This window comes from Lampetra fluviatilis, chromosome 25, assembly GCF_964198595.1.
Source record: "Lampetra fluviatilis chromosome 25, kcLamFluv1.1, whole genome shotgun sequence".
NCBI classification, from domain to species: Eukaryota; Metazoa; Chordata; class Hyperoartia; order Petromyzontiformes; family Petromyzontidae; genus Lampetra; species Lampetra fluviatilis.
In genome coordinates, this window is record NC_136299.1 from 2,988,250 (window position 1) to 3,014,265 (window position 26,016).

The following is a 26,016-nucleotide window of genomic DNA, read 5'->3' on the forward strand; positions in this document are numbered from 1 at the left end:
CCCCCCCCCCCTCGTCGTTCACTTGTCCACCAACTAAAGCAGCGGAGGCCAACGGCGTCTCTCAAGCCGCCTTGTTGATGCCTACACGTGGTTCTGTCGAAGGGGGCATGACGTCGAATGCACGGTCACAGCAGCAAAGATTCATGAATTAAGGTTGCGTGACATGATACCATATTATGGACACACTTGGCTCAACACGTAGGCTTTCGCGACCAATATTGCCCAAAAGAGGTTTCTTTTTGGATTAGATCGCGTCAATATAAATGTGTCGTTAAAGCCTCCACCACCCGACGGGTTTAGCGACGCATTTTACATTTATGCGAAGTAACCCCCAAAAAACCTCTATTACACACAACACTAGGCTCTTTGCAGAACTCATAGCTCTTGAGCATCCAATCTCTCCAACCAGTTTAAGTGAGCAAAACAACTTTTTGATTGCATGTCCTTATTCATGGCAGCTCCTGGTTGTGAAATTCTTCCAAAGACGCCGGTCGTGTAGCCATCAACCGCATCAGAAACATCCAACAGGCCGATGCGCACGTCTCCTTCACGAATGGAGCATTGAAGACACGAGCCACGGTAGTGCGATTGTGGCCATGCGACCCAAACTATGGACCATACGGTAAAGCACGGCACCTCCGATTAGCGCGGTTGGCTACGTACGGTGCGAAAAAAGTTCAACATACACACACAGTCTGCAAAACCACAGGAACTCTCTCCTGAAGCCCTCGAGTCGTGGCTAGCAGACCTCGACACTTCGTTCCTAAACATTTTTTTTACCATGCGCAAGAATAGAACACGTAAAAGTTATTTCTTTTCAGAGCGTAAAAAAAAATCAAGCAGAACATTAACATTTTTACATTTTATTTCTTTATTAATTATATTCTTTTACAAACACTGCATAATCGCACTACTTTTATGTTTTTGCATTCCTTAAAAAAGTTAAATTAGAACAAACAAAAACTTCAAAAGCCACAGGATCTCGTGTATATTCATATAATCTTTTAATGAAACTTTATACGTCCCTGATTTTTCTTCCAAAAAACCAAACTATAGCCTCTGCAGTAAAAACCCGTGGACACATAAAAAATAAAGAGTTTAATAAATACTATAGACATTCAGCTGTGTGTTAGGAGCTGAGTAGCAAGTCGTTTTTCAAGTTGTTAAACAGCCATCGTGGACAAATTAAGACAAAGTAAAACGTGATATATTAACGTCCCGGTTATTGTTCTGCAACGATGTATTAACATCCATATTAGAGTTTTTTTTGGGTTAGATCGCGTAAATATATAAATGTGTCGTTAAAAACTCACCACTACCCGACACAGCCAACTAGTAAGGGTTGTCACGTAAACAGAACATGCCAATTCGTCACTAGTACAGCATCATCGGTGTGTTGGAGGGCCAAGCCACAACATTTACAATCTGAGTACGACGTGATTACAACTAGCTTCATCAGGCGACAGCCAGATTTGTGGAGAAGTCCACGTATTTCGTTCCTTATATCGAGGCGCAGATGTGGTGACCACAGTTCTGCGCTCTTGCGACACTTGGGGGAGGGGGATTACTGAGGCAACGTACATTATGCATTATGCGAGCCCTTTGAACTTGTCCTTCCTGTCTATTGTGTGTATTAAAATAGCCGTACCAACGGTATTCCCTATTGAAGTAAGCTACCCTTTGTAGGCATGCAGGACGAGTTCAAAGGGCTCGCATAATGCATAATGTACGTTGCCTCTATATAAGGAACGAAACAGGTGGACTTCTCCACAAATCTGGCTGTCGCCTGATGAAGCGAGTTGTAATTACTGGCGAAACGTCGTCCTCAGATTGTAAATGTTGTGGCTTGGCTTTCCAATACACCGGTGTGCTGTACTAGTGACGAATTGGCCACGTTCTGTTTACGTGACAACCCTTACTAGTTGGCTGTGTCGGGTGGTGGCGGGTTTTAACGACACATTTATATATTTACGCGATCTAAACCAAAAAAAACTCTATTATGAATATTGGTCGCGAAAGCCTACGTGTTAAACATGTATTAACATGTTACGCAAACGTTTTAAAAGTCGTATTTAAATTAAGTGACTTTAAAATTGGGGAACAAATGGAATTTAGAGGCTGAGAGCCTAATTCATGTGCTGCCAAAAAGGCACGTTTTACCAATATTTGCTGGAAAATAACCAAATTGCCACGATTTCCTGGCAATTCATTTTTCTGCGGAACATTGGTGGAAGCTGCTGCAATCCAGAACATGAACGAGGCCCTTGAAGCGTTATGCGAAATGGGGTTTGATCACAGAATGAACATTTTCTGTTAAAATGTCACTTATCCTAATCACAAGGTTAGGGTTAGTGTAAATGTAATAAGACAAAATGTATACAGTGGGATTGTACACGGGTCATTTAAATGTAATGAAGAAGTTGCAGAAAAGGGGGTAAACAATTCAAGTCAGTGGCGGCTGCTTTAATATCATTCATCTCTGTGAAAATGAAGAGATGTGGGTGAAAACAGAACAAATTTTGGAAACTTCCACTGTATAGTGGCAAACCAGGTAAATTGACAATGTGTTTTTACCGACTCATCTCTAAAATTGGGATTAGTCACTTAAGTCGATTAACTCAACTGCTTTATTTTGTGTGAATACTCAAGACCTCTTCAAAATGGTGGCTGCCCAAACAAAACAACCTGCCATGCGGAAGGCAGGAAACCCCCTATAAGCCACACCCAGCTTGATGGGGCTGTCATTAAGCCCCGCCCACATCACCTCCCGTCCAGGGGCACCACGTGGTGGCAGCAGCTGTAACTTTTTTTTTATCCCACTATGTTTGTGTTATCCGATTCGTCTAGCAATCGGACCGATAATTGGTAGGGTTATTAATTACTCAGGCAATTGGATATCTCAATAACGAAAATACCCTCATACATATTTAGCAAGTACAATGTTAGTATGAGCTCTCAATAATTGTATACATCAATCTAGAACAAGTTAGGTTTACAAATTATGGCGCAATGATGTAAAAAATATGGTCTTAACCTTTGCAGGGCTGCATTGTTCAAAGGATAATGAAGTGGCCATTTGTTTTTACCAGCCAGAGATCACAGGCAAGCGACTCCATTTTTAAATGTGCAAGTCTCCAAGTGACATTGGCCAAAATTCAAACTCACGTTGCTACAGAGTGACTCGAAACCCAGTCTCCTGGACTGAGCCAGTGATTTTTAAATTTGCTGGCGTATCAGTGTGCATGAACATCACCACTGATGACACAACCGCATACTATGTCCGAACACTTGAATCTCAGCTTCCAATGTCACTCGTGATCCCTTTGCAAGCAGTGCTTTCTTTATGGTCACGAAGCGCTCTGGAAACAATAGAAAGCCAATAGAAGCGTGGGGACGGGAAGTTACGCTGCATGTCAGATGACGGCTTAAAACAATAAACGGTAGATCAAACAGCACTGAGGCAATGTCGACTTCCTCGCAGCCGGACCAACAACCCCCCTACCCTCAAACTTTTACGCTCGTTTTATGTAAATGTATTTTTCAGCATAACAGCTCCTTCGTCAAACGCATCTCGTGCCTCCCATCAAGAACATCGAGGTGCCGAGACATCTTTTACCTCGGTGACATTTGAAAGTACGAATTGAATACATTTTCGACGGCGGACCTCTTTACAGTTGGGAGCCCCGAGTGTTGTTCATTTGCCCCATTCAGGACAGCAATGGGATCAGTTTCGTTTACCTAAATTTCCAAACTCTATCAACTGCAAATTGCATATCATTAGACGTCTGTAAGGTCTAATTTGTAAGAAATACCTTTCAGTTTCTGTGTCGAGAGATATGAAAGGGGGCATATTACCCGCTTTTCGAATGTGTTATTTATATTCTTCACAAGGATGCTAAATTATTATTTCATGTTATATCTTCACAAGAATGAATTACACTTTTGCAACACTTACAATAATGTGCACAGTATACACTTACGACCCGGTCCAAGCATGTAGTCAGATAATGTAATTATACTTTCATGTTGAAAATCCACATATTGACTATATTATGTAACTATTAATGTTGCTGCGGTTTTACCAATTAAGACCTTTGCATTTATTTTTCATATAGGAAAGTGTGAAGAATTTGCCTGCAACAACAGCATTTTATTACACAAAGACAAGTGGCACGAAACTGAACTACAGACATCCTTTCCTATAAAGGTTGCTTTCTTCCAAGCACAAATATGCACAGCAAGATTGGGATACATTTGACAAAAAACTTGATTTTGCGAAATTAAGGAGGAAAAAATAAGAATTAACCATCTCAGATTTTCTGATACACGCAATTATAACCAATGGGTTTCATTCGCCATAGTTCTGCTTCAAGATAATAACAAAATATTATTAATTTAATAAGTGCAGCCACACGTTTAACATGTCAATGTCTACTTAACAGTATTAACTTCCAAGTTTTTAAATATTGCAACAAATTAGTTAGATTTTTGTTCAAGCTAAACTGTCACAAACAAAATATTTTGGCTCTCAAAACGTGTGTTAAGCTTCATTTGTAGGTTTTCAAGACCGATATTATGATTCACAATTAACCCAATGGAAACTAAATTATTGATCGTTGTGCGTAATATTACAAAACTTTTTATATCAACAATATTAGCCTAATTCGTCACAAAATATGTGCGAACTGAAGTGTATCAAATAACACTATACCCTGACAACAAACTAAATAAACATAATTATTTTGTTCATACCATATTACGACTGTTCAAAAATAGAACAAATTCAATTACAAGCTATTTTTGTTGTTGTTTGTTTGGGAGGCTGGACATTTACTCCAAAACAGAAACGAATTTGTACTGTGATTACAGTACTTAAGTCTGTGCACAAGAGGGCAATGCAAAAGCCAGAGGTGGGTGAGAGGGACAAGGTTATTGTATACAATTTGGAGATGTTGCACGGCATGGCATTTCCATAAACTGCTTTTATGTTACGAGAGAAATCATGTGCTGCGTGTGATTTCCATAGCAAGATGGAGAAATCATGTTGAGCACGCGTTCTAACGAATGAAATAAAATGTATTCGAATGTTAAATGTGTTAAGATATTAAATAATCATGACATGTGCTGAATGTCGTCCCTAAGGAGTTTTTAGTCACGTGCTGGGTGATGCTGAAATAAAAAACTAATATTTTATATTTACCAGGTAAGGCTCACGGAGCTATATAGCTTTGTCAGAAGCGACACACGATAGCTCAACGAAGTGGCTTATCATCGCGTGGATATTTAGAGCAGCCAAACGCTCTAAACGCGTTTCTAAAACTGTGCGGTTGATTATAATATGAAGGTCGCCGACGATGGTTCATCGTATCGCGTAAAGTAAAATTTTAATTTATAGTGAAAAATGTAAAATCATAAAGCTGTTCAAATGCATCTGAACTGATATTGAAATTGAGAAGGAATCTATACATCAAAGCTTAAACTAGATATAAAGACTTACTAGATTTTTTTTTATTTACAGAGTTCACTGTTGCGTTCACTGCTATTGGTCACAAAGGAATTAGAATCGCGAAAGTGATGCCACCTCAACTGGAACTGACAAGTGCGCTATTCGGTCCGGGCTCAACTGTTTTATGGTTCCAATCAAGTTTTCCCTGCACCGTCTGCTGGTTTATACACAAGTGTCTGTCTGAAATTAAAACAAATCTAGGACCAATAACAAAATAATTATTCCAATGTGTAATGCGCATTCCATCCAAGGATCCCGATGCGCACTGTATGGCAAGCAGGAAACAAAAACAGAACCAGGGCAACCGACCAAACTAGAGGGAAGGACACTTTAAAGTGATTGGGTTTCAAAGTAGACTTGAATACATCTACCGATTCTGATTGCCTGATTTCAAGTGGAAAGGCGTTCCACAGTTTGGGTGCTACACTAACAAAAGCCCAATCACCAAAAGAGCGCAACCTCGACCTGGGAGTGCTGAGCAGTTTGAGATCATAAGATATTAAATGACCTTGATGGAATATATAAATGTATTAGTTCCTGCAAATGATGTGGGGTGAGCCCTTTAAAAGCAAAGTTCGATGGAACACGCATCATCTCAACGCCTCAAGATAATGCCAGCTTTGCTTCAACACTATCAGCTTTTGTTGTCTTTTGCGATACGAGTTTGGGGAACAATGTTCTCCAAGAGGACAGTTTTCATCTTCAAAAAAAATGTTTTACTGTGACGTTTTGATAAAAAAAACACGGCATTTTGTAGAACTTCCTTTATATTCACGAAGGTTAAGGATAAAGAAAGCATTGTTTTGAAATCTACGGCTAACATTTCCTCAAGTTATTGATTGTGCAATTCACACAGCTGCTTGGAGGAAACGCCAATTATTTGAATGGATGATAGATACGGTGCAGTGCTCTCTACACATTTTGACGAGGGAATTTAAATTTCTGCATTCCCACAGGACATCCACTCACGCATGCCACCAGTATACATGCCGTGGAAGCACCGAACACAATGGAAATGGCAAACGCACGGGGCAGGCCATCCATCGGGCAAGAGGTGAAATTGAAACGTCTAACGGGTGAGGGTTTCAGGACACAGGCTGCAGTAAGTCTGCAGAGTGATGCTGTCATTGTGACAATCGCCCACCCCCTTCGATCAGTCATTGGCAAGAGGTGTGTGTGGCGCACGGAAGGTGGTGTCAGTGTTGACACAATCCCGTTTCAGACGTGGAGGCATTAATCACCTCATCCCTATGATTTAATTAAATATACATCGTTTTGATTTAATCATTGCCAACCCCACCACCACCCCCCATACAATGCGAGATGCGCTGCTATCGTGATGAGATCAGAAATGTGCCCAAAATATGTAAAACAAACTTCAAGCACCCACGGTTGTCATATTCTTAACAGTCGATTCCCAATATAGGCAGGGCCATATGGACTTGAAATATTTAATGAATTTCCCATAATTTTGAACGCCTTGTATATCCCCAGCTCCATATGACTATGGCCATATTCTGCACTCACGGATAATCATGCAGACTCGCTAAAGGACGCTTTGGCCAAAAATATCCTTCATACGCTATGAAATGTTCAAATAAGAAACGTTTCATCCCTTAAGTCAGCTCATGAGATACTCTCATCACATGAAATAAGAATGTGGGGAAACTACTTTTCCCTCACCTCAATACTCACGTGCCACTCACTGTCCAAACCTACAGCAGTGGTTCTTAACATTTACTGCAGCGGTTAAATTTCGATTTAAAGCTTTCGTGACTGCAGGGATTCATCTTCTTGGTTCTTTCGGTAAAGTCACGTAGAAGGCAAGTAATAAAATAATAAAAATAAAACATAATAAAATTATTCTCACGACGTTTCGGCCACAACGCAAGTAGCCGTCCTCAGGTGAAAACCAGGTCTGTCGAGGCGACAGCGTCTGAATGAAACAGCACACGCGCTTGGAGCATGTATATAAGCTGTGTTGGAAGGGGGGAAGAAAGGGGGAGCTGGGTTGGAAGGGGGGAAGAAAGGAGGAGCTCCCCCTTTCTTCCCTCCTTCCAACCCAGCTTATATACATGCTCCAAGCGCGTGTGCTGTTTCATTCAGACGCTGTCGCCTCGACAGACCTGGTTTTCACCTGAGGACGGCTACTTGCGTTGTGGCCGAAACGTCGTGAGAATAATTTTATTATGTTTTATTTTTATTATTTTATTACTTCCCTTCTACGTGACTTTACCGAAAGAACCAATAAAATTTACTGCAGCCTTACACCCCCTTTGGTTCTCAATTGTTAAACAATTTATGTTAATAAATACATCGGGTTTGATGAAACAACGTTGTACTTGCGTACCCGTGCGTAATTTGTGTTTCCAATTATTTACTTTCTAAAATAATCTGGCCGTCTCGCACCCCCAGCAGATGCGTGCACCCCAGGTGAAGAATCACTTCTCTCAACAGCCCGTTTTTCTGCAGGTAAATGTGAATTGTCCGGCCCCACATCGCCTCAAATGTTAGAGAAGTTCTCCTCAACGGTGGCAAGTCTCATTGCATTGGTCAATCTGTTCGTTTACCTTTGGTCCAATTTACTATAGGTTACGTTGAAAAAGAAGGTACAATATATGTGCCAGGAGGATTTCCCCTATTAAAATATATACTTTAATCATGCAAACCCCAAAAACAAAGCATTGCAATACAAAAAAAGAGATGAATCAACACGCTCCACATTGTGCGTTTTGACACGAGGCAGTGTGTTGGATCCTCCTTTCTTAACAACACTTCCCACTGGGCAAGTCTCCATCACCACGTCTCAACGTCTGAATCACTTCAAACTGTGACAGCGAAAAAAATATGCAAAAAAAGTATCAGTGCACAAGATTCCCTCGTCATTCGCGAACTTGCAATCCGCGATTTTGGCTATCCGCGAATCGCATATGGAACTCGACACGACTGCATCGAGACAGAGACAAAGTGATGAAATAAAGTGACGAGAGAGAATGTGATGCGAGAAAATGATGAGATAAAGCGATGAGATAAAGAGATGAGAGATTTATTTTCGAAGCTGTAGAAGCTGCTGCCCACGACATTTTCTATTCATGAGCATCTCCGGAACGTATCCCTCGCGAATAACGAGGGAACACTGTACACGGCATGAAAACATTTTGGTAAGTTTTCTGAAAGTGCCAGGTCTCTTTCCATTTGGAGATGGGTGAACCAACAATCGGTGGAACTAACTGCTCCTTCATGCTGTCCAGGTTAAAACTTGGAGATGGATGTATGCACACACACACAGGGCACAGATGGCACTGTGATTAATGGCTAAGTGGTCCCACTCACTCAATTAACGTTAAACCGAAGTCCGTTGTGTTGAACGCAAACGAGGGGTCAGGTGGATGTCGTTGATCAGACTCCTCGTTACAGACAAGCCACAACACAAAGCTTTTTGGTAAACAGAGTTACACACATTTTCTTTTTTGCGGGTTTATAACATTGACACATGTGTTTTTTTATACTTTCGTTCGTCCACGGGGTTGCAACATTCACACACCACGCGCGTTTAAACCATTTGTGCAATTCTGGGGCGTTATGTAAAAACGGAAAACACCACACCCACTCCTGCTGGTCAATGCCATTGCTTTTGTTTTCATGTCAAGCTTAATTCCAGTACGTTGAATGAATATATGCAGCAGTATATAGGTACATTACAGAGGGAATGAAGTGTAAATTTGGGATTTTTAAAATGCAAACAAAATACACAAAAAATGCAAATAAAGAATGTCGATGCCTTCGGTCACCGAACAAAAACATGGGCTTCGAAACAAGTACAATAGGTTAGTGCAACATTTTACCACCCTTCCCCCAAACGTTTCGACTACCCTTCCACTATCTGTACAATCATCAGCCATTATCTATCCCAATGCTGCTGCCCTCTTGGGTCTGTGATTCAAACATCCAGCTCACTGTGGCAGCCGAGCCGATTTGAATCGCTCCATTTCTGCAATGGTCATCCTCTGGGGTGTGTGCGTTTCCCTCCTTAGGCTGTCATTCTTTCACAAATCTCCTTCAATGGCCATGTGATGTGTGTCCTGTGCAAGCCCACTTAAGTCAATTACGCACCAAAGATGCATATTTCCATGCTTCTCTGCACCTTCCAGCTCTTCTTACATTTTGTCAGTGTTCACAATTTTTTGACGAACAAATCATAAGCCAGCATTATACATCAATGAAAAACTTGCAACTCCCAATAATCTCTTTTCGTGATCAAATCTAAGTTCCTCGAAAGCACTCCATCCTGCTCGTTTGCCTCCGCCATCCGTTAAAACTCCACCTGCATATGCATGCTCCTAATCAAGCCGCTGAACGTGACTTTGTTTTGCCTTCTTGTCGAACTTTGTGGCCTTCCGTGCGAAGCTCTTCCATCGTGTTGTGCAATGTTTCACCGCAATAATTAAGCATCCCGTTCCGGATAAATAGGCAGCCCCATGTAAATAGACAGCTGTATAAACACAGGGGTTCGTAAATTTGACACTGAAACAGTATGCACGTAAGATTATTTAATTCCTAAAGCCACAAGGGTAAATTGCAGAACTGATAATATCCAACAAGAAAATGATTCACTAAAAATATGAATTGGTTTGATAAAATAAGCAACGATAACCGACGTGTTCCTTGAAATATAGTAATGTGTCCTAATATATCCTCATCAAAGGAAGCTTAATTGCACTGTGTAAGTGTACAGTATTTATATAACTTTAATTTGGATTAGTAGTCATGCATTGGGCTGTACAAAGCATACCAGCAAGTGCACGTTGTGTCCGGGAGGAAAGTTATGCATTTTCAAAATAAATTGAAGTCAAAGGATGACATTGAGTGATACTTTATGATGTGCCTCTTGACAGCAGGCGACGCGATGTGATCGAGGTAAAGCAACAAGTGCAATGTAATTTTGAAATGTCTTGTTCAAAAAAATAAGTTAATTCATGGCTCACATGTTTGCGAATAAGGTCACACGCGCATCTGGTGATAAAGTGGATAGAAAATTAAAGCGGAGCAAATTTCAAGTTAGAAAAAAAACTAATTGGGGAAAATGGTTCAATGGTGGTAATGGTCAACATTAATGTATCCCCCCCCCTCCCCTAAAAAAACTTTAAAAAGCAATTATATACACACTGAATTGTGTACACAATAACACACGCCTCTAACCATTAGAACATAACCAGTCGAATGAAATCAATCTTAGACGTCTTGCCCCTGGAATGCACAGCAAAAAAAATCCATGCTGGCTTTCAGCAGAACAACCAAATGCTCAATTGTAAAAAGAGAACCACTAAATTATTAACTGCACGTAACACACGTATTGCAGTCCTAGCTTAATTTGTCACGGCGTACTAAAGCCTCAACATTTTGGTGGATCCGGATTTCCCCAGTTTTTCGTTGCTAGACGCCACACGATATTTGACATTTTCCATAGGATTTTAGCATAGGTCAGCAGGGTCACAAACTTTTGTTCAAGCAGTCGCTGAGCACAAGTTCAAAGGCCCATAGCCGCAAGTGGCCAGTAACAAACACCTTAAGAGGTCCGGCAGTCAAAGTCTCATAACATTTGCGTGTCACTCATTCCGCTGTAGCCATGCTTCGCAATTTAATGCAAATATTCGTCAGTGAGGTAACATTACATCACAAATGTACACAGGATGTTCTGAGGCTTTAAGTCTCACGCGGCAGTGCTCCGAACTAAGACCAACAAAAAAAACCCCGATAACTTTGCATCGATGCTCTTCCGACATGCCCTACACCGTATACCGTGAGAGGCCGCTAGAGGGCGCGCGCGTCACATCCACGTGTTCACTTGAGCTCATCGATGGATCATCCTAGTGCATCTTTTTGGTTCTTTCAGTAAAGTCACGTAGAATGGAAATAATAAAATAATAAAACATAATAAAAGAATTCTCACGACGTTTCGGCCACAACGCAAGCAGCCGTCCTCAGGTGGAGAACAGGTCTGTCGAGAAGACAGAGTCTGAATATCAGTCTGAATGTCAGACTGTCTTCTTGACAGACCTGTTCTCCACCTGAGGACGGCTGCTTGCGTTGTGGCCGAAACGTCGTGAGAATTCTTTTGTTTTATTTTTATTATTTTATTATTTCCATTCTACGTGACTTTACCGAAAGAACCAAGAAGATAAATCCCTGCAGTCACGAAAGCTTTAAATCGAAACATCCTAGTGCAGCTTCACCTTCCAGGCTGCTGCCTGCCTATGGAGGCCACTGTTCCCACGTTTGCTGGACATTTTTGAATTGACGTCACGTTTCCGTAACAAACGTAAAAACAAAAATGCTAAGTGAGTAAACATTACAAAAAAGCAAGTTATCTGAGGACTTCAATCTACAATTATTTAAACACTGTGGCTTAGATGTATAATTCTTATGCTGGTTTTCAAGCAATTTATGTGTTTTTTTCAAAGCAGAGCAGTCCACATTAAGGGCAGGGCTGTTTGCAAATTTCAGGTGAAGTGGATTTAAATCGGTAAGTCGTGTGGCTCCAGTGAGTGTTGTACTAACCAAAGATAAAACAAAATTCCCGTCATTCATCACAAAATAAAGTTTACTACCACAATGTGTTCAGTGCTTGCACAATGCTTACGTAAATGTTCTCAGTTCTCTTTGAATATTAAAAAATACAGTATTTATCGTACAGTGTGCCTTCCACATCCAATGTTTAGCCATGTTAAAATTAAACAATGTGGGTGATGCTGCCGCGTTGGATAGCCACGATGTTAAAAGTCTGCGTTGATAGTGCCGCATGAGCAAAATGAACTAAATTAAACACAACACATTCATCAATAACACTGTCGCCTTAAAATGATGTGACATTCAGGCAATAGCATTTGTTCATAGCAGCACATGTGCCATGCATTTTTACGTTTACGGCAGAGTTATTGACGAATGTGTAAACATTTTACGATGTTAAAAGGTCACCCACCGCATTCAATATGAGCGTCAACAATGAACGCAAGCCACTTCCAGCCAACTTTCAATGTCCCCACTTTAGCATTGGAAAATTGGGTGCCAAGGTTGAGTCTATACTGACAGCAGAGCTAAATGGCTGTCAAAACTTTTGCACAACTTTAAAAATATGTATTCAAGGGATGGATCAAGGCCAGCTCTTTGTTGGTGATAAAATGGTTAAACCTCAGTTCTTTTGCCTGCTGCATTGCGAATGTTAAACTTTTTAAATTTCTCTTCTCATTAAAATTAACTATTTTGCAATGGGACCTGCGTATAGCCAGTGCAGCTGATCACCTGTAAAATAAATGGCCAAAATGCTAACGTTTACGAAGATGTACCTTTAAAAAAAACCTTGCTAATTTAGCGTAAATATTAATCTCAAACAAAATAGCTCATTTACCTCGAGCACACGTATCCAGCTCATGTTATAACCCAATAAGGCAGGCAGAGTGAGCAGTGCACCGATTCCCATACTGTTACTGGATACAAAATAAGCATAAATGTTCCTGGTGCTTCCAAATGTTGAGAGCACTCACAAGTGACACATGTGGGGAAAGGAAAGTGGCTGAATGGCTCAGGGGGCGAATGACCGCATAAAAGCACTCTGCCTGTACCACTCAAATCATTGGGTTTGAATTGAATAGAAACCTTAAAAGAAAATAAAGCAAGTTGACAATGGCAACGTTTGATCATCCCAGCTTTACAACTGATATTTGAACAATGAAAATATAAGCATTTTAAGTCAGCACACCCCAGTTCCGAGGGTTTATTTTGGCAGAACTGTGCAGAATAAATCTTATTTGTGCGAAAATAAAGACGGCTCAGACTAGCATTTGTGCGAAAGAAGCCCTCTCAAGGGATATCTGTCAGAAGTCTACGACAAGACCGGTAGCTCCATGGCTGTGCGGGGTTCAGGTATGCAGCGTGTAGAACTCTGGTTGATGAATGCTGATTGCACACTTGTGATACGATGCATTCAGCAAAATATCAGGTGTTCTTTTTTTTCCCAAATGGCAGAGTTTTACTAGGTACGCACACAGTGGGATGTTCCTTGCGATAACTCTGGGATTTTTGTCCAAGACATTCGCGTACAGTAGCATGCTCATGCGAATTAGTACGGGTTGTAAATGTGTTTTACTGCCTTTGTAAAGACATGCATCTGCACTGGAAGGAGGCGCAAACTGTGACATTCTGCAAGTTTTCGTTGGTAAGCATGAACATGGTACGTGAAATAAGATTTTAATTTTTGTCATAGATCTTACATGCACACCAAGGGGCAAGATCTGTTCTTATTTGGAGAGTGAAGCGCAGGACGCCATCCTCCCCCTTATTCCAACTTTAACTATCGCAAGGAACAAACATAATCAGGGCTTACCTAGTTTAAACATACATATGACAGAGGTATCCCTGTTTCACAGCTATTTAATAATAAACTCACTGGGTACTGATCAAAATTGAGAGGATTTAACAAACCTGTTGGTTCATATAAACTGCAAAACTTTGGGAGAGTCAGAGAAGTTTCATGGTAAGATCTTTGAAGATTAATTCTTGGCTTGACATAAAAAAATTTGAGTGAGTATTTTTGTTGTTGTAAAAAGCACAGGTGAGAGAATAAATAATGAACGTTGCTTTTCCATAAGAGCGGTTTGAGAAGGAGCTTGAGGCAGCCTGCTAGAGGTAGGAGTTTGGTGGGCTGCGTGGGGTCGTCTTGTTTCACGGGAATGCGTGGTTCGGGAAAAGTTGGTGAAGGTGGGAGGGAGAAGAGCCTTTTTTTCTTCCCTCCTTGCGTTTCATTTTTGTCCATGCCTGCACAAACCCATCCACCGCTCAACAACGCGGTGGCGAGTCTTTGCAGGACCCTCCCTTTGCATTGCAGAGCTCACATAATCCCCATGCGCATGAGTGCGTTGGCATAGGCCATGGGCTTCACATTCGGGTGAGGCTGTTGGTGACAAGAGAAAAAAAGACAAAATATTGCCCTTTAGCCAGTGAGAGACAAATGTGATCACTGTTGCAAAAAGACACATACGCAGACACAATTAATTGTAAGAATTAAATGAAAAATAATAACAAGTGCAAGTACATTAGTTACACATTTGAAATACATCACCCCTAATCTACAGTCACTGTTGTCTGTACAGAGAAATGAAAACATTCCGAGGTTCTTTAAATGTATGCCTTATTAAATGCAGATGCAATTTTGACATGCTCAAACATTCTTTGAGTGAACATTTCAGTTTATGTGTGATTAAAAAAATGAGAATGTGTCAACACTTTTACGGTGTAGCTTTTACAAGATTCACAAATTAAATGCATCTAACGAAAAGAGCACTGTACATGTTAAACCGCTGTCGGTGGCCTTGTAATGACCAAATGTACAACAGTTGAGATATTGTCGAGACCAGTGACCAAAGTGTAATTATTTCATATAGATGAGCTCATACTGTGAAACCAAGCGATGTGCTTAGCTTGGCAATAAACCACATTCATGCCAACCAGTCTGGGATTATGAAATCTGTACGTACGCAACATGTTGTCCTGATGACTCTAATTGCATGATTGATGTACAATAATACCTTCTCTAAGCTAGATTCGAGTAAGCCAAAATGCAGGGTAAACCAGAAGGCAACACAAATAACTAAATGTTTAATAATTAACAAAACAACTCCAACTGATACACTATTCGCAGTCCTAATGAAACTGTGCATCATGGGAAACGTTGTGCCTACGTGCACTAACAATTCTAAAGTTACACACAAAACTTATCTGTTGTATAGAATTCAGCAAACCCGTTTCTTTGGAGGCCACGTGCCCTGCTTGGACTATCGCTCGCTCTCGTTTTTTAAGTTTCGGGTTTATTTTCCAAAGAATCAAAATTATTCAGGCCTCTCTTAAAATCTATTTAACCCATTATAAGCAGTGAACCTCAGCCCTCCCCCTCAGCTTCACGGTGATGCTAAGCACCTCAAATTCAACTGTAGAAAAGTGATTAGTTATTAAATTGTAAACATCAGGGGCTTTGCACACAATTAGTCTGGCTTTGAGTTTTTTTTACCAAAGCATCTCCCATTCATGCTCAGGCTAGGGGCACTAACTGTACGGTTCGTTCGATTTGTACTCACAACGGCAGCAAATTCATGGAACTCCGGTTTTAATGCGGGAGCCGTCAGATGAATGTAGGAGCCTTTGTTGCCCATCTGGTCACTGCAGGGACAAAAGCAAACACGATCAGTATGAAACAAGGAAACACGTTAATCACAAAAATAATAACAGAATGGTTCTTTTTAATAATAATGACGTTCATAACGTGCACAATACTTCACAGATGTACATGACTGTGACTCTGGGGCCGTGACTCTCAGTCACTTGAAAGCCAGGTGAAAGAGGAGAAGGGGCCTTTAAGTGCCTCTGAAATGTCGGTGTACATTGAACGCTGCTCCGATTGTGCCGTGGGATAGCGCTATAGACGGCGGAGGCTGGCATGGCCTGGCAGTGACTGTCTTGCTCCTTGGGGTAGAGAGGAGGTTCGTGAGTCGTGCTGCTGCTACGGATAACTCTACCGTGAGCTGTGGTGCAGGGTTACAGAAGTGAAGAGAAATATGGGGACTGCAACGGAGAAACGACACCCAGAAGTGGCCAGTCCTGGCTCCTTGATTTATAGAGCAAGTTTCTGAGTTGCGCTGCTCGGGAGATGTATTCTGTGAGCTGCAGTGCAGGGTGAGAGGAGTGAAGACACGGCAGATGACCAAAAGTAGAGCCATGGTGGCACAGACAGGCGATGTTGTAGCTGACCCTGCTGGCGATGGGAAGCCAGCGTAGAGCGCGGAGGGAGGTGAGGGAATCTAGCCGAGGGTGACAGGCGTCGAAAACGATGCGGGCGAGATGATTTTGCAATCGCTGGAGATTGTTTTAGATTTCTTGATGGAAGATTGAACATCAAGCATCGATCAGATGTACTTCTGCGGCCGTCTGGAACGCTCTTCCTTCCGATATTAGAAAGCCACTGGAGCTATCCACTTTAAAATCTAAATTGACGGCTAATTTCTATAGACCTGCTTTATGTGTTTAGTTTGTTGTCCTTGCCCCGCACCTCAGATTAGCACGGTGCGAAAGAAGTTCAACATACACACAACATATACCTGTTGCCAGTTAACTCAAGTTACGTGGAGTTTTTCCATCACTGCCGTGGAATGTCTCAGGTCTTCTACAAAGAGCAACTGTGGAGTACACGACTGGAAGGAAACGAGAAGCTAATTTTGGGTGCTGCGGTGGAGAGATGTCATCACCCTTGCCAGTGCATCTGAAAGCGTACAATGCAGTCAACCGTCTTTGTTCGACGGTTATCCAAAAGCCACTGCGAGGATGACCGGAGTTTACGTAATGGTTTATGCTCCTTGACGAGATCAGCAAGGTATTGTGTGGTTTATCCATGGCAAGAATAGCGTTGGTAGAGTGACTCGAGTGAATTAGTGAGTAGTGTCATATTTTAACTGAACGAGTGAGGCAGCTGAAGGTTCCTAGAGAAGACACGGTGCTTTCCCCTCTTACCAGTAGTTGGGTGCAGAGAAGACGGTGACGCAGCGGCCGTCGTGGGCCACCTCGTAGCCTTCCGGCTTTACCTCGTGGCTGCGGATGATCAACTCGAGGTTGTTCTGCTCCATGAAGGCCCGGCTCACGTCCGGCCCAAACTGGCAGCTAACGCCGCGCTTACTCACCGAACGGCCAGGCTGTGGCACACCACCACAGCCATGAAAACAAAAATAAATTAAACAAAATGTTCACCCTGGCGGTAAATCTGTTACCATCATCACGAACCTCCTCACAGTTCAAACAAAGTCATGGAATTTGATGATAACCTCCAGTTTATGTTAACATCCCACAATTGTCTCGTGTCACAGCCAAGATGAGCACACAATACCACCCATTACCGTAAACTGGCAAATGTAATTTGGACTTATTCTATTGGTGAGGCCACAACAATGTGTGCGACTGGATGTCACGTATCGCTGAATTACATAGCTGTAGTGTTAATAGGTGTGAAATGTTGCTACACTGTATACCAACTGTGTGTACCATAAGTGTACCCCATTTAAGCCAGCGCTGGTTGCTCTGCATCCCTGTAATCCAGCACTGTGGAGGTGAGGGGTTGGTGGACCATAAAAATGTTGTGAAACCCCATTTCTGCGGGGATCGAGGTGGATCCACACCCTGGCTCACCATGCGAAGATGGTGATGCAAATTGCAGACTGATGTTTTTTGTCCCTTCTGTATGAGATGTTGCTCATTCGCAACGATACAGGTGTTATGGCTTCCCCCCAAAAGCATAAACACTAATCGGCTAAAACCATCTTTTAAAAAAGTTTTTTTTTTTTTAACCATGTAAGGCCCACTGAGCTATGCAGCTCTTTTCAGAAGTGACCTGGCCACAACTATAGCTCAACAAAAGTGGCTCGTCACGTGGAAATATAGAGCAGCCAACTACTCTAAACGTGTGTTTTTTAAAATTTGGAGGGAAAAACCGGAAAAGCCGGAGAATAATACACACAACCATGGGGAGGGCATGCAAACTCCAAATATACAGGTGTCGGGGTCCAGATCGAACCCACGGCCCGCTGTATACCAGGCGAGGAAGTTGACATCTCGCCACCATAGACTGCGAAGCTTGGGCAATTGTTGGTGACACCTGAACGTCTTGGCTGCCTTCCCAGCTTTGTCTGTGGTCCCTCAGCAATTGTCAGATTCAAACTGCACTCACAACGAGGCTATACAACACTAAACATTAATTGGAGGAATGCGCAAATATAACGCCTGGAACAGCAGATAAAACATTACACACATGCAAAATGGTTCATTAAGCAAGTGAAAAGAAACAAATGTGAATAAACACAACTCACCTGTGGTTGTGGGTCTGACCACAGCAAGTCACACATGGGACCTAGACAAAGGAAGAAACAAAAGAATAATATTATTTGAAGTCCTTGATCCGTGAGTGGTTCTGTAGGTGGTTAAGATATGCCTGTGAGTGGTGAAGATATAACAGCTAGTTTTGTAAGTAACAAACATTAAAAAAAATGTACTTAAAGCTTTCGTGACTGCAGGAATTCATATTCTTTGGGTCTTTCGGTAAAGCCACGTGGGTTTACCGAAAGACCCAAATAATTTTTAAAAATATCCTGAACCTTGTAACCGCCAGCTGCAAGTGATGCCACACAGATAATATCAACGTATCCTATCATTGTCAAGCCAAAAATTGGTACGGTATCTACATGTTTCAGCTGTACTTAGTGATGAGAATGCAAAAACGAGCCATACTTAACAAGCGTATTAAAACGAACTTAACGAAAAACATGGTACAGGGGGAATAAACTGCGGAGTGATGTCAGCAAGGGACTCTGCTAACACATATTTAATTTCTGGCTCAGATTGTGTAACTAAAATGCGTGTCATAAACCCTCCCCCAATTGACAAAGCAAATTTATAAAGTTGTCAAGAGAACAAATGTGTCAATTCATTATTGATTCAGCACACCAGTGTGCTGGAGAGCGATCCGCAACATTTAATAATTCAGTACAGCGATTCGCTGGTATTACAACCGGCATCATCAGGAAGGTGCCAGAAATCTAGCAAGAAACTATAACAGTGTGCGCCTTAAATGATGACAATAGCTGAAACTTGGCAGTATGTTGCAAGCAATGGATACATATCAACGTGAATATATGAGTTGACTCTAGCTTCGAGTTAGCTCTCGTCAAGATGAACCTCGAGAAGCAAGAGGAAATGTTGAATGTGGCCATGCAATAGCGCACACGCTGGCCTAGGGGGCAGCACTGCACCTTCGCATTCCGACGGTGCACCAGAGGTCGCAAACGGGTTTTGATTCCTTACCCGTACCCGGCCGCACCAGGGTCGCAAACGGGTACCCGTACCCTACCCGATACCCGGCTACCCGTACCCGGCGGGGTATCGGGTAGGGTACGGATATCGGGTACTTGATTGCGACCTCTGGGATGAAGCCATGTTGCAGGCACGGGTGGGTTGATTCTAGGAACTTGAATTGTGAAAAGAGACAAGACGTTGGGAAATGAGTGACAAACGTTTACTCACCAGTGACTCACGGCCTACCCGTACCCGTACCCGGCCGCACCAGGATCGCAAACGGGTACCCGTACCCGGCCGGGTACGGGTAGCCGGGTATCGGGTACCCGATTGCGACCTCTGCGGTGCACTGCAGCCAGTGCAGTGTCAACACAATGAGAAGCCTTCTCATCTAGTTCTACTTTAATGGTGTATGATCAATACGTGCATTTATTGTACCCTATTAAGGCGGTATGGTTGTGGTGTTACGAACACATTCTTTTTTCCCATTTTACCAGGTAAGGCCCACTGAGCTATGTAGCTCGTTTTCAGAAGAGACCTGGCTACAAATGACACCTCAACGAAGTGGCTAATCACGTGGAAATGTATAATGGCTAAATTCTCGATACGCATGTTTATAAATGTGGAGGAAAAGACCACAGGATCCGGAGACAAATCCATGCAACCACGGGGAGAACATGCAAACTCCAAATATACAGGCGTCATAGTCCAGATCGAACCCACGACCCCCGATATACCAGGTGAGGGAGTTATAAAGGTTGCCACCGCAGCGCCCCTTAAAATATAACAATCATGACTTTACATGCTCAACCTGGGCGTACATTCTCAATTATGATGAGGTAAAATAAGCCAATACGGTTATAACTAAGGCTGCACCCAGATATTTGCTTTTCCTTCAAATTTAGCTGAAGATATCTTTTTCAATATTAAGATAGGGTTGGGTTAAAGCAAGAAAATAATTGCGGAGCGAAATATTCGTTTTGAGCACTGGCGATTGCCGTTGTGACGTGACCAGTGTGGCCGGCTGCGGGGAACAGGACGGAGAGGGGAGTGCAGGGAAGGAGGGGGGGGGAGGAGCAATGATAAGGATGAGTGAGAGGCGAGAGACAGAGAGTGGGAGGATAGGGACGGGGGGGGGGGTGAGAGACGAGGCAGGGGAAGTAGAGACAGATAATATAGAGAAAGAGACTTCCGTTCCTATGACACAGACGTACGTCATCGGAATGGGAAAGGCTTAACAAACCTTGTAACAAAAATTACAAATTGTATTTGAATTTAGATTCACTCAAAAGATATAGTGTTAGACATAACGGTGAAGCAATGATTATGCCGATTGGGTGTATTGTCTGATATGGCTATTGTTCATAATTGCACCCCAAAAAAAATATGAAAAGTGCAATTTGGTGAACCCCTAAGCTACTAAACACACTGACGTGCAAGTTTCCACCAACTTGCATATAACAGTACACCAGCCTGTTTAATCGAGTCTACAATGCTTAAAGAGAATGGTCTTGTACATTTGTAGGTAGTGTAGCTAAAAGGAACACAACACCACTTTGTGGTTTACAGCAAGCGTTTGCCTACCCGAGTCTGGCGGCTGGCGGTTCCGATCGATCTTGCGGATGTCGTCCAGCGTGACCCCGTCCTCGCTGAACAGGCCACCGTGCATTATCTGCAGCACAAATCCCAACATCGCAATCATTTCCACCGGCAGTTACATCACCAAGTGCTCTCAATCCACTGCGGGGACGTGGCCTTTGCAAGTTCAAGCCTTCATAATTTCAACGAGTAATAACCCGCATAAGTGTTTGCTCACTCTCACGGAGAGAGAACGACTCGGAGGCACGAGGAGGAACCAGACGAGCGGGCAAGGCAGTCACGCCAACACATTCCTGCAGAGGGAGCTGGTAGGAACGTTGGGTTGCTCGGTCAATGGCCAGGGTCAACGGCGGCGTGGTGTATTCCGCAAATATGGCCGACTGTGAGGGCGGGCACAAGCCGGCGTGAGTAGATTAAACGTTGAGTTTTATAAGGGCACCACGGGGTGACCAGCCCTTCCCCACCCAGCCCCCCCCCTCCCCACCCAGCCCCCCCACCCTCCCCACCAAGCCCCTCCCCTCTCCACCCAGCCCCACCCCTCCCATTTTTGTATGCACGACGGACGGACACAATAATCCCCTGTGGGCTGGTGGAACCAGGTGGATCCTACCAGTATAAGCCCGTGCCAACAATTGCCCAAGTTCTGCGGTCCTCTTAATATTCTACCGTTATCGGACAATGAATAAAGGTTGACATGTGGGAGGAAACTGGAGCACACAAAGAACAGCCACGCTTGTGGGGGGGGGGACACTATACAGACGGTACAGGTGGAGTTCACATTTTTGCTCTACTGCTTTCTTGTGACCAGCCAGCATTATGACATCACGAGGGCCACATGAAGAAGTTTCGCAACATCTGTGCGATCCACCAACCCCCCCCCTCCTCTCCACAAGTACTGGATAACATGCCACGTGCATAGCCGCCACCGCCCGGCTATGCCACCAAGCCATATGTTTTCAACAATGCTCTTGCAGTCGGGTGGCGAAATATAATTAAATTAAATGTTAAAAAGACACCTTTGGAATACAGATGTGTTTAGTTCACGACTATTTATTCGTCTAGCAATCTGTCTACTCATGTCAGATACTCAACCATATTATAAGCAGACACCTGCGAAGACCGAACTGGCCTTCAGCTGTTTTCCTACGTGAATGTAATAGCAAGGACTCAGTGAAAACAAACAAATCTCCCAGCTTTACAAACTTTTTTTAAAAGGAATTAACATAAAATAACGTAATGGGATTATCCGTTTTAATTAATCTATGTTGTTCGGTCACGTTATTTATATTTCCCAGTAATTTTAGCCTTCCTTTGTGCGTGACTGGTTGAATAGCCATGCCACATTACAAATATGTTTTCAATGGGTTATGCAAAGTGTATATATTAGTGTATAATGAAAATACATTTTTATTGACTTATCAACCAAGTAACTAGTGCCATTACAACTGGGTGAAATTGCTCCTTGATACTAATAAATATTATATTTACTTTGTACAATGTCTTTCACAAACACAAAACATCCCAAAGCACTGCATTATAAAGATCAGCACTCTGCACTCTTCTAATAGGAAATGTCATCGTGAACGTTCGGGGAATGGGCAGTGATGAGTGGAACTCGGCCTTCTTGAGCTACCTCTGCCCTTTCGTCTCATCGGTCATTTCTTGAGTTACTGTAAATTCAAGCGGTTCTTTTTTTCCCATCAAACTCAGCAAAACATGTCCTGACCGTATGCGCCGGTGGTGGAGGAGGCTATGAGGGTTTGTGTAAGGTGAGCGCTTGTGTTGACGAGAGAAAAAGGTCAGGGGGGTCCACATGTGTCTCCGGCAAATGATAACCAATCAGAGGATGTTTGAGAAAATTGTTCAACTAATTGCTATAAATTCTTTCTGTGGTTGTCAGCGCCAGTTCATACAAACATATCTAATCAACATCGCACCTCCCAGAAATTCCTCAGGAGGGGAAAGTTTATTTCCGAGGAGAAAAAGACTGGGGGGTAACTCACGAAAACTCAATACCTGCCTTTATGAAGGCTGCGGGAGCGGCCATTTATTTACATTACCAATAGCATAAATTACACGTCCACAGGATATTTGAGATACGGTCTATGAAGAGCTCTTCCTCTGGCCCTGAACGCACACTTGTCGACATAAACTTTAAAAAAAAAAACACTCTTCCAATTACACTCCCTTCAGCCGACATTTTTTTGCCCAACGCACAGCTTGGGAAGTGAATTTTACCTTTTTTTTTATTAGCCATAATAATAACAACGGTGGAACTTTACATACACTTCACTCTTCTTTGAAAAAAAAAAATGCAAAGAACTCTCGAAAAATTGCGAGAAAATGCTAATTGTAATGTTGCTTGTATTGCCCTCTTTTCTCAAGTTCTTATAACATAGTCCAATCCCAGTGTTCCCTCATCGAGTACAACTTGCCACAGCGCCGTCTGTTACTGAACACTTGTTGTGTTTAGGCCTGTGCTCAACCGTGAGAAAATCAATACATGAAAACACAATAGGGGGTTTTGTGGTCCACCAGCAACACACTGGGATGCCAACCACCACATCATTAACTAAGTTTGCAGATCAGATGGCGGGCATTAAACTATATTCTGCTGGAATTTAGCTTTAATGTCATTAAACTCATCCTAGGAAGAAAAATATATAAGCAGAATTTGCCCACAATTCACAGGAATGAATGATGAAATAGTGTAATGCTTTTAAAAAGAGAGTCGATATGCCTGACAAGAAACTGATTAAGTAAAGTAATTTGTGCCGATTTAAAAAATATATATATTTTAAAGAAAAAAAGTCATGTTGACTAGAGCCAGCCAAAATAAATAAAAACACATTTAACTTGTACATTAAAAAAACACTAAAATAAAGTTATTGTGGACAGAGGCAGGCTGAATAAGGGGTTGCTCAAAGGATGTATTGAACGATGGCAATCAGAGCACGCAAGTGCGTTGAGATGTACACGCTGGGCAGAACTTGAACCAGCAGTGGAATTAAAATGAATGGCGATTGCCTTTTGCTTGTCATGCAATGGATGCAAGTTCACCTTACCAGCACTCTGCTGTTGATGCACATGGCGAGGGGAAGCCACTGGAACACTTCACTGAAGAAGTCGAACATCTGAGCCGTGTACTTGGCCTTCACCTCCCCTTCGAAGCCGTACATCTGGTTCATGTTGTCCGTCTCATGGTTACCTACAGCGTTGAGCGCAGGTAACAAGTCACCACGGATTAAGAGTGTTTTTTTAATGAGATTTTTACCTCCCTTAGCTGCATTGGAAAAAAAAACCTGTTATTACTGACCAGCTAGAATATATCTATCCCAGCAAGCAAGATTGCTGTTGAACACCCAAGAATATACGAGCATGCATAAAATAAAAATGACCTCCGTTCTTGAATTTGGCAATAATTGCATTTACTTCTATTGTTTTACCTTAATACATGATAGTAGGAGTATAATACGAAGCAAATGGATGCAAAGAGTGATATCTAGGCGAATTAAATTAAACCGCTGCAATTAAAGTTAAAATACTATTTTTCACGCAGAGGTAATTAATGTTTATGATTGAAAAATGCCAATAACTTTATTGAATGTAAACATGAAAAGATTGCATTTGCAGGAGGTGAACACGTTCAAGGAAAAAAACAACCACATTGATCATTACACTGGCTTCTAACAATTAGTTCACATACGGATGTGTCAATGATGAATGTGGGGAGATGTTTTACATTTGTGATTGCACTGAACGCAGAAGTTAAACAAAATTTAAGAACATGAAAATGAAATAAGTATTCGACCTTAAAAATAAATAAAATGTCAGTTCTTTAAAACCGAAGATTGTCTTAAATTAAAATACTATTCGGTACTGAGACAGTATGTGAGACTGATGAGAAACAATGTGCAAGCAGTACGAGTCTCAAAAACATATGTTGGAGTTGTGTAACAAGAAAAAAACCCTGCCAGGGTTTAGAGCTCAGATCCTGGGTTCATAGTTAGTGCACCATGTGATGCATTTGTAAATCCTGTAGACCACCACCATTAAAGCAAACCTTAAACAAGAGCACATTTCATACAAACACCATACAACCACCATTTCATACAACCACTAATTCATACAACCACCATTTCATACAACCACTACTGAGTGTGCTTGCATAGGCGCATTACTGAATTCAGTGCAAAACCAATGTTCTCTTTCAATGGTGACTGATTTGGGACCACCACATTGGAAATTGATTTTATTTTGCGCTAATTACATGGAGGCATACTCTCGGTACTTTTCACCTCAAAATGAACATGCGGCTTTAGGGTTATCTCACCTCGCATTAAATGGAAGTGGTCTGGGTAGAGAAGCTTGAATCCGAACAGGACGAGTATAACTTCCACCGACCAGGAGCCTCTGTCGACGAAATCGCCATTGAATACCTGCGGTTGCTCTGCCTAAGGAATCTAAGGAGTCCATTCTTGACTTTGATCATTTGTTGGGAAGAGAAAACATGTTGCAAAATACACTTTTTTTTTTTAATTAAGTTGCTTTAAGTACGTAAAATGAAGTTGATCTATTTAACAGTAACATAGTATAATGCCTGAGTAAAAAAAAAAACCCCATCCATGCGATGTTTAGTATTTTTGGAGCAAACAATGTGCATGCATTGTTGATGAATGTAATTCAAATTAAACACTCAATATGTATTCTATTCTATTTAGGATTTAGATAGCGCCCTTTCCAGGGCAAGAGCAGAATTAGATGGTTCAGTTTTGTTTTTTTACTCACCTCAGGAAATTATCGTGAAGCCCCGTGATTGAGTGCAATGGCCCAATAATGTACAATGAAGTTCCATTGTTTACTACACGGGAGTGTGGCATGGTTTAACTTTAGATTAAGACGTTTCCGGTGGGCTTTTTCACACGAGTTGGTCTTCTTGAATACAGTAGACCACTGCTTAACCGTATTTCTGTTCACCACATACGCAGTCTGCCATAAACCATGACCCTATTCAAACATGTTAAAATTGC

The 26,016-nt window shown here is 42.1% G+C and overlaps 1 protein-coding gene across 1 annotated transcript in view; it reads right to left on the bottom strand.

Annotated features, from left to right (window-relative positions):
• Positions 1-11,125: 11,125 nt before the first annotated feature.
• PPP5C (protein phosphatase 5 catalytic subunit) overlaps positions 11,126-26,016 on the bottom strand; it is a 34,890-nt gene continuing 19,999 nt past the window's right edge. The window contains exons 7-13 of the mRNA XM_078868023.1: positions 25,320-25,425; positions 24,052-24,194; positions 20,972-21,059; positions 18,406-18,446; positions 17,060-17,238; positions 15,634-15,715; positions 11,126-14,453 (exon numbers count right to left, since the gene is read on the bottom strand). Coding sequence (XP_078724149.1) covers positions 14,391-14,453; positions 15,634-15,715; positions 17,060-17,238; positions 18,406-18,446; positions 20,972-21,059; positions 24,052-24,194; positions 25,320-25,425 — 702 coding nt within the window. The 3' untranslated portion in view covers positions 11,126-14,390. The remainder of the gene's footprint in view (positions 14,454-15,633; positions 15,716-17,059; positions 17,239-18,405; positions 18,447-20,971; positions 21,060-24,051; positions 24,195-25,319; positions 25,426-26,016) is intronic.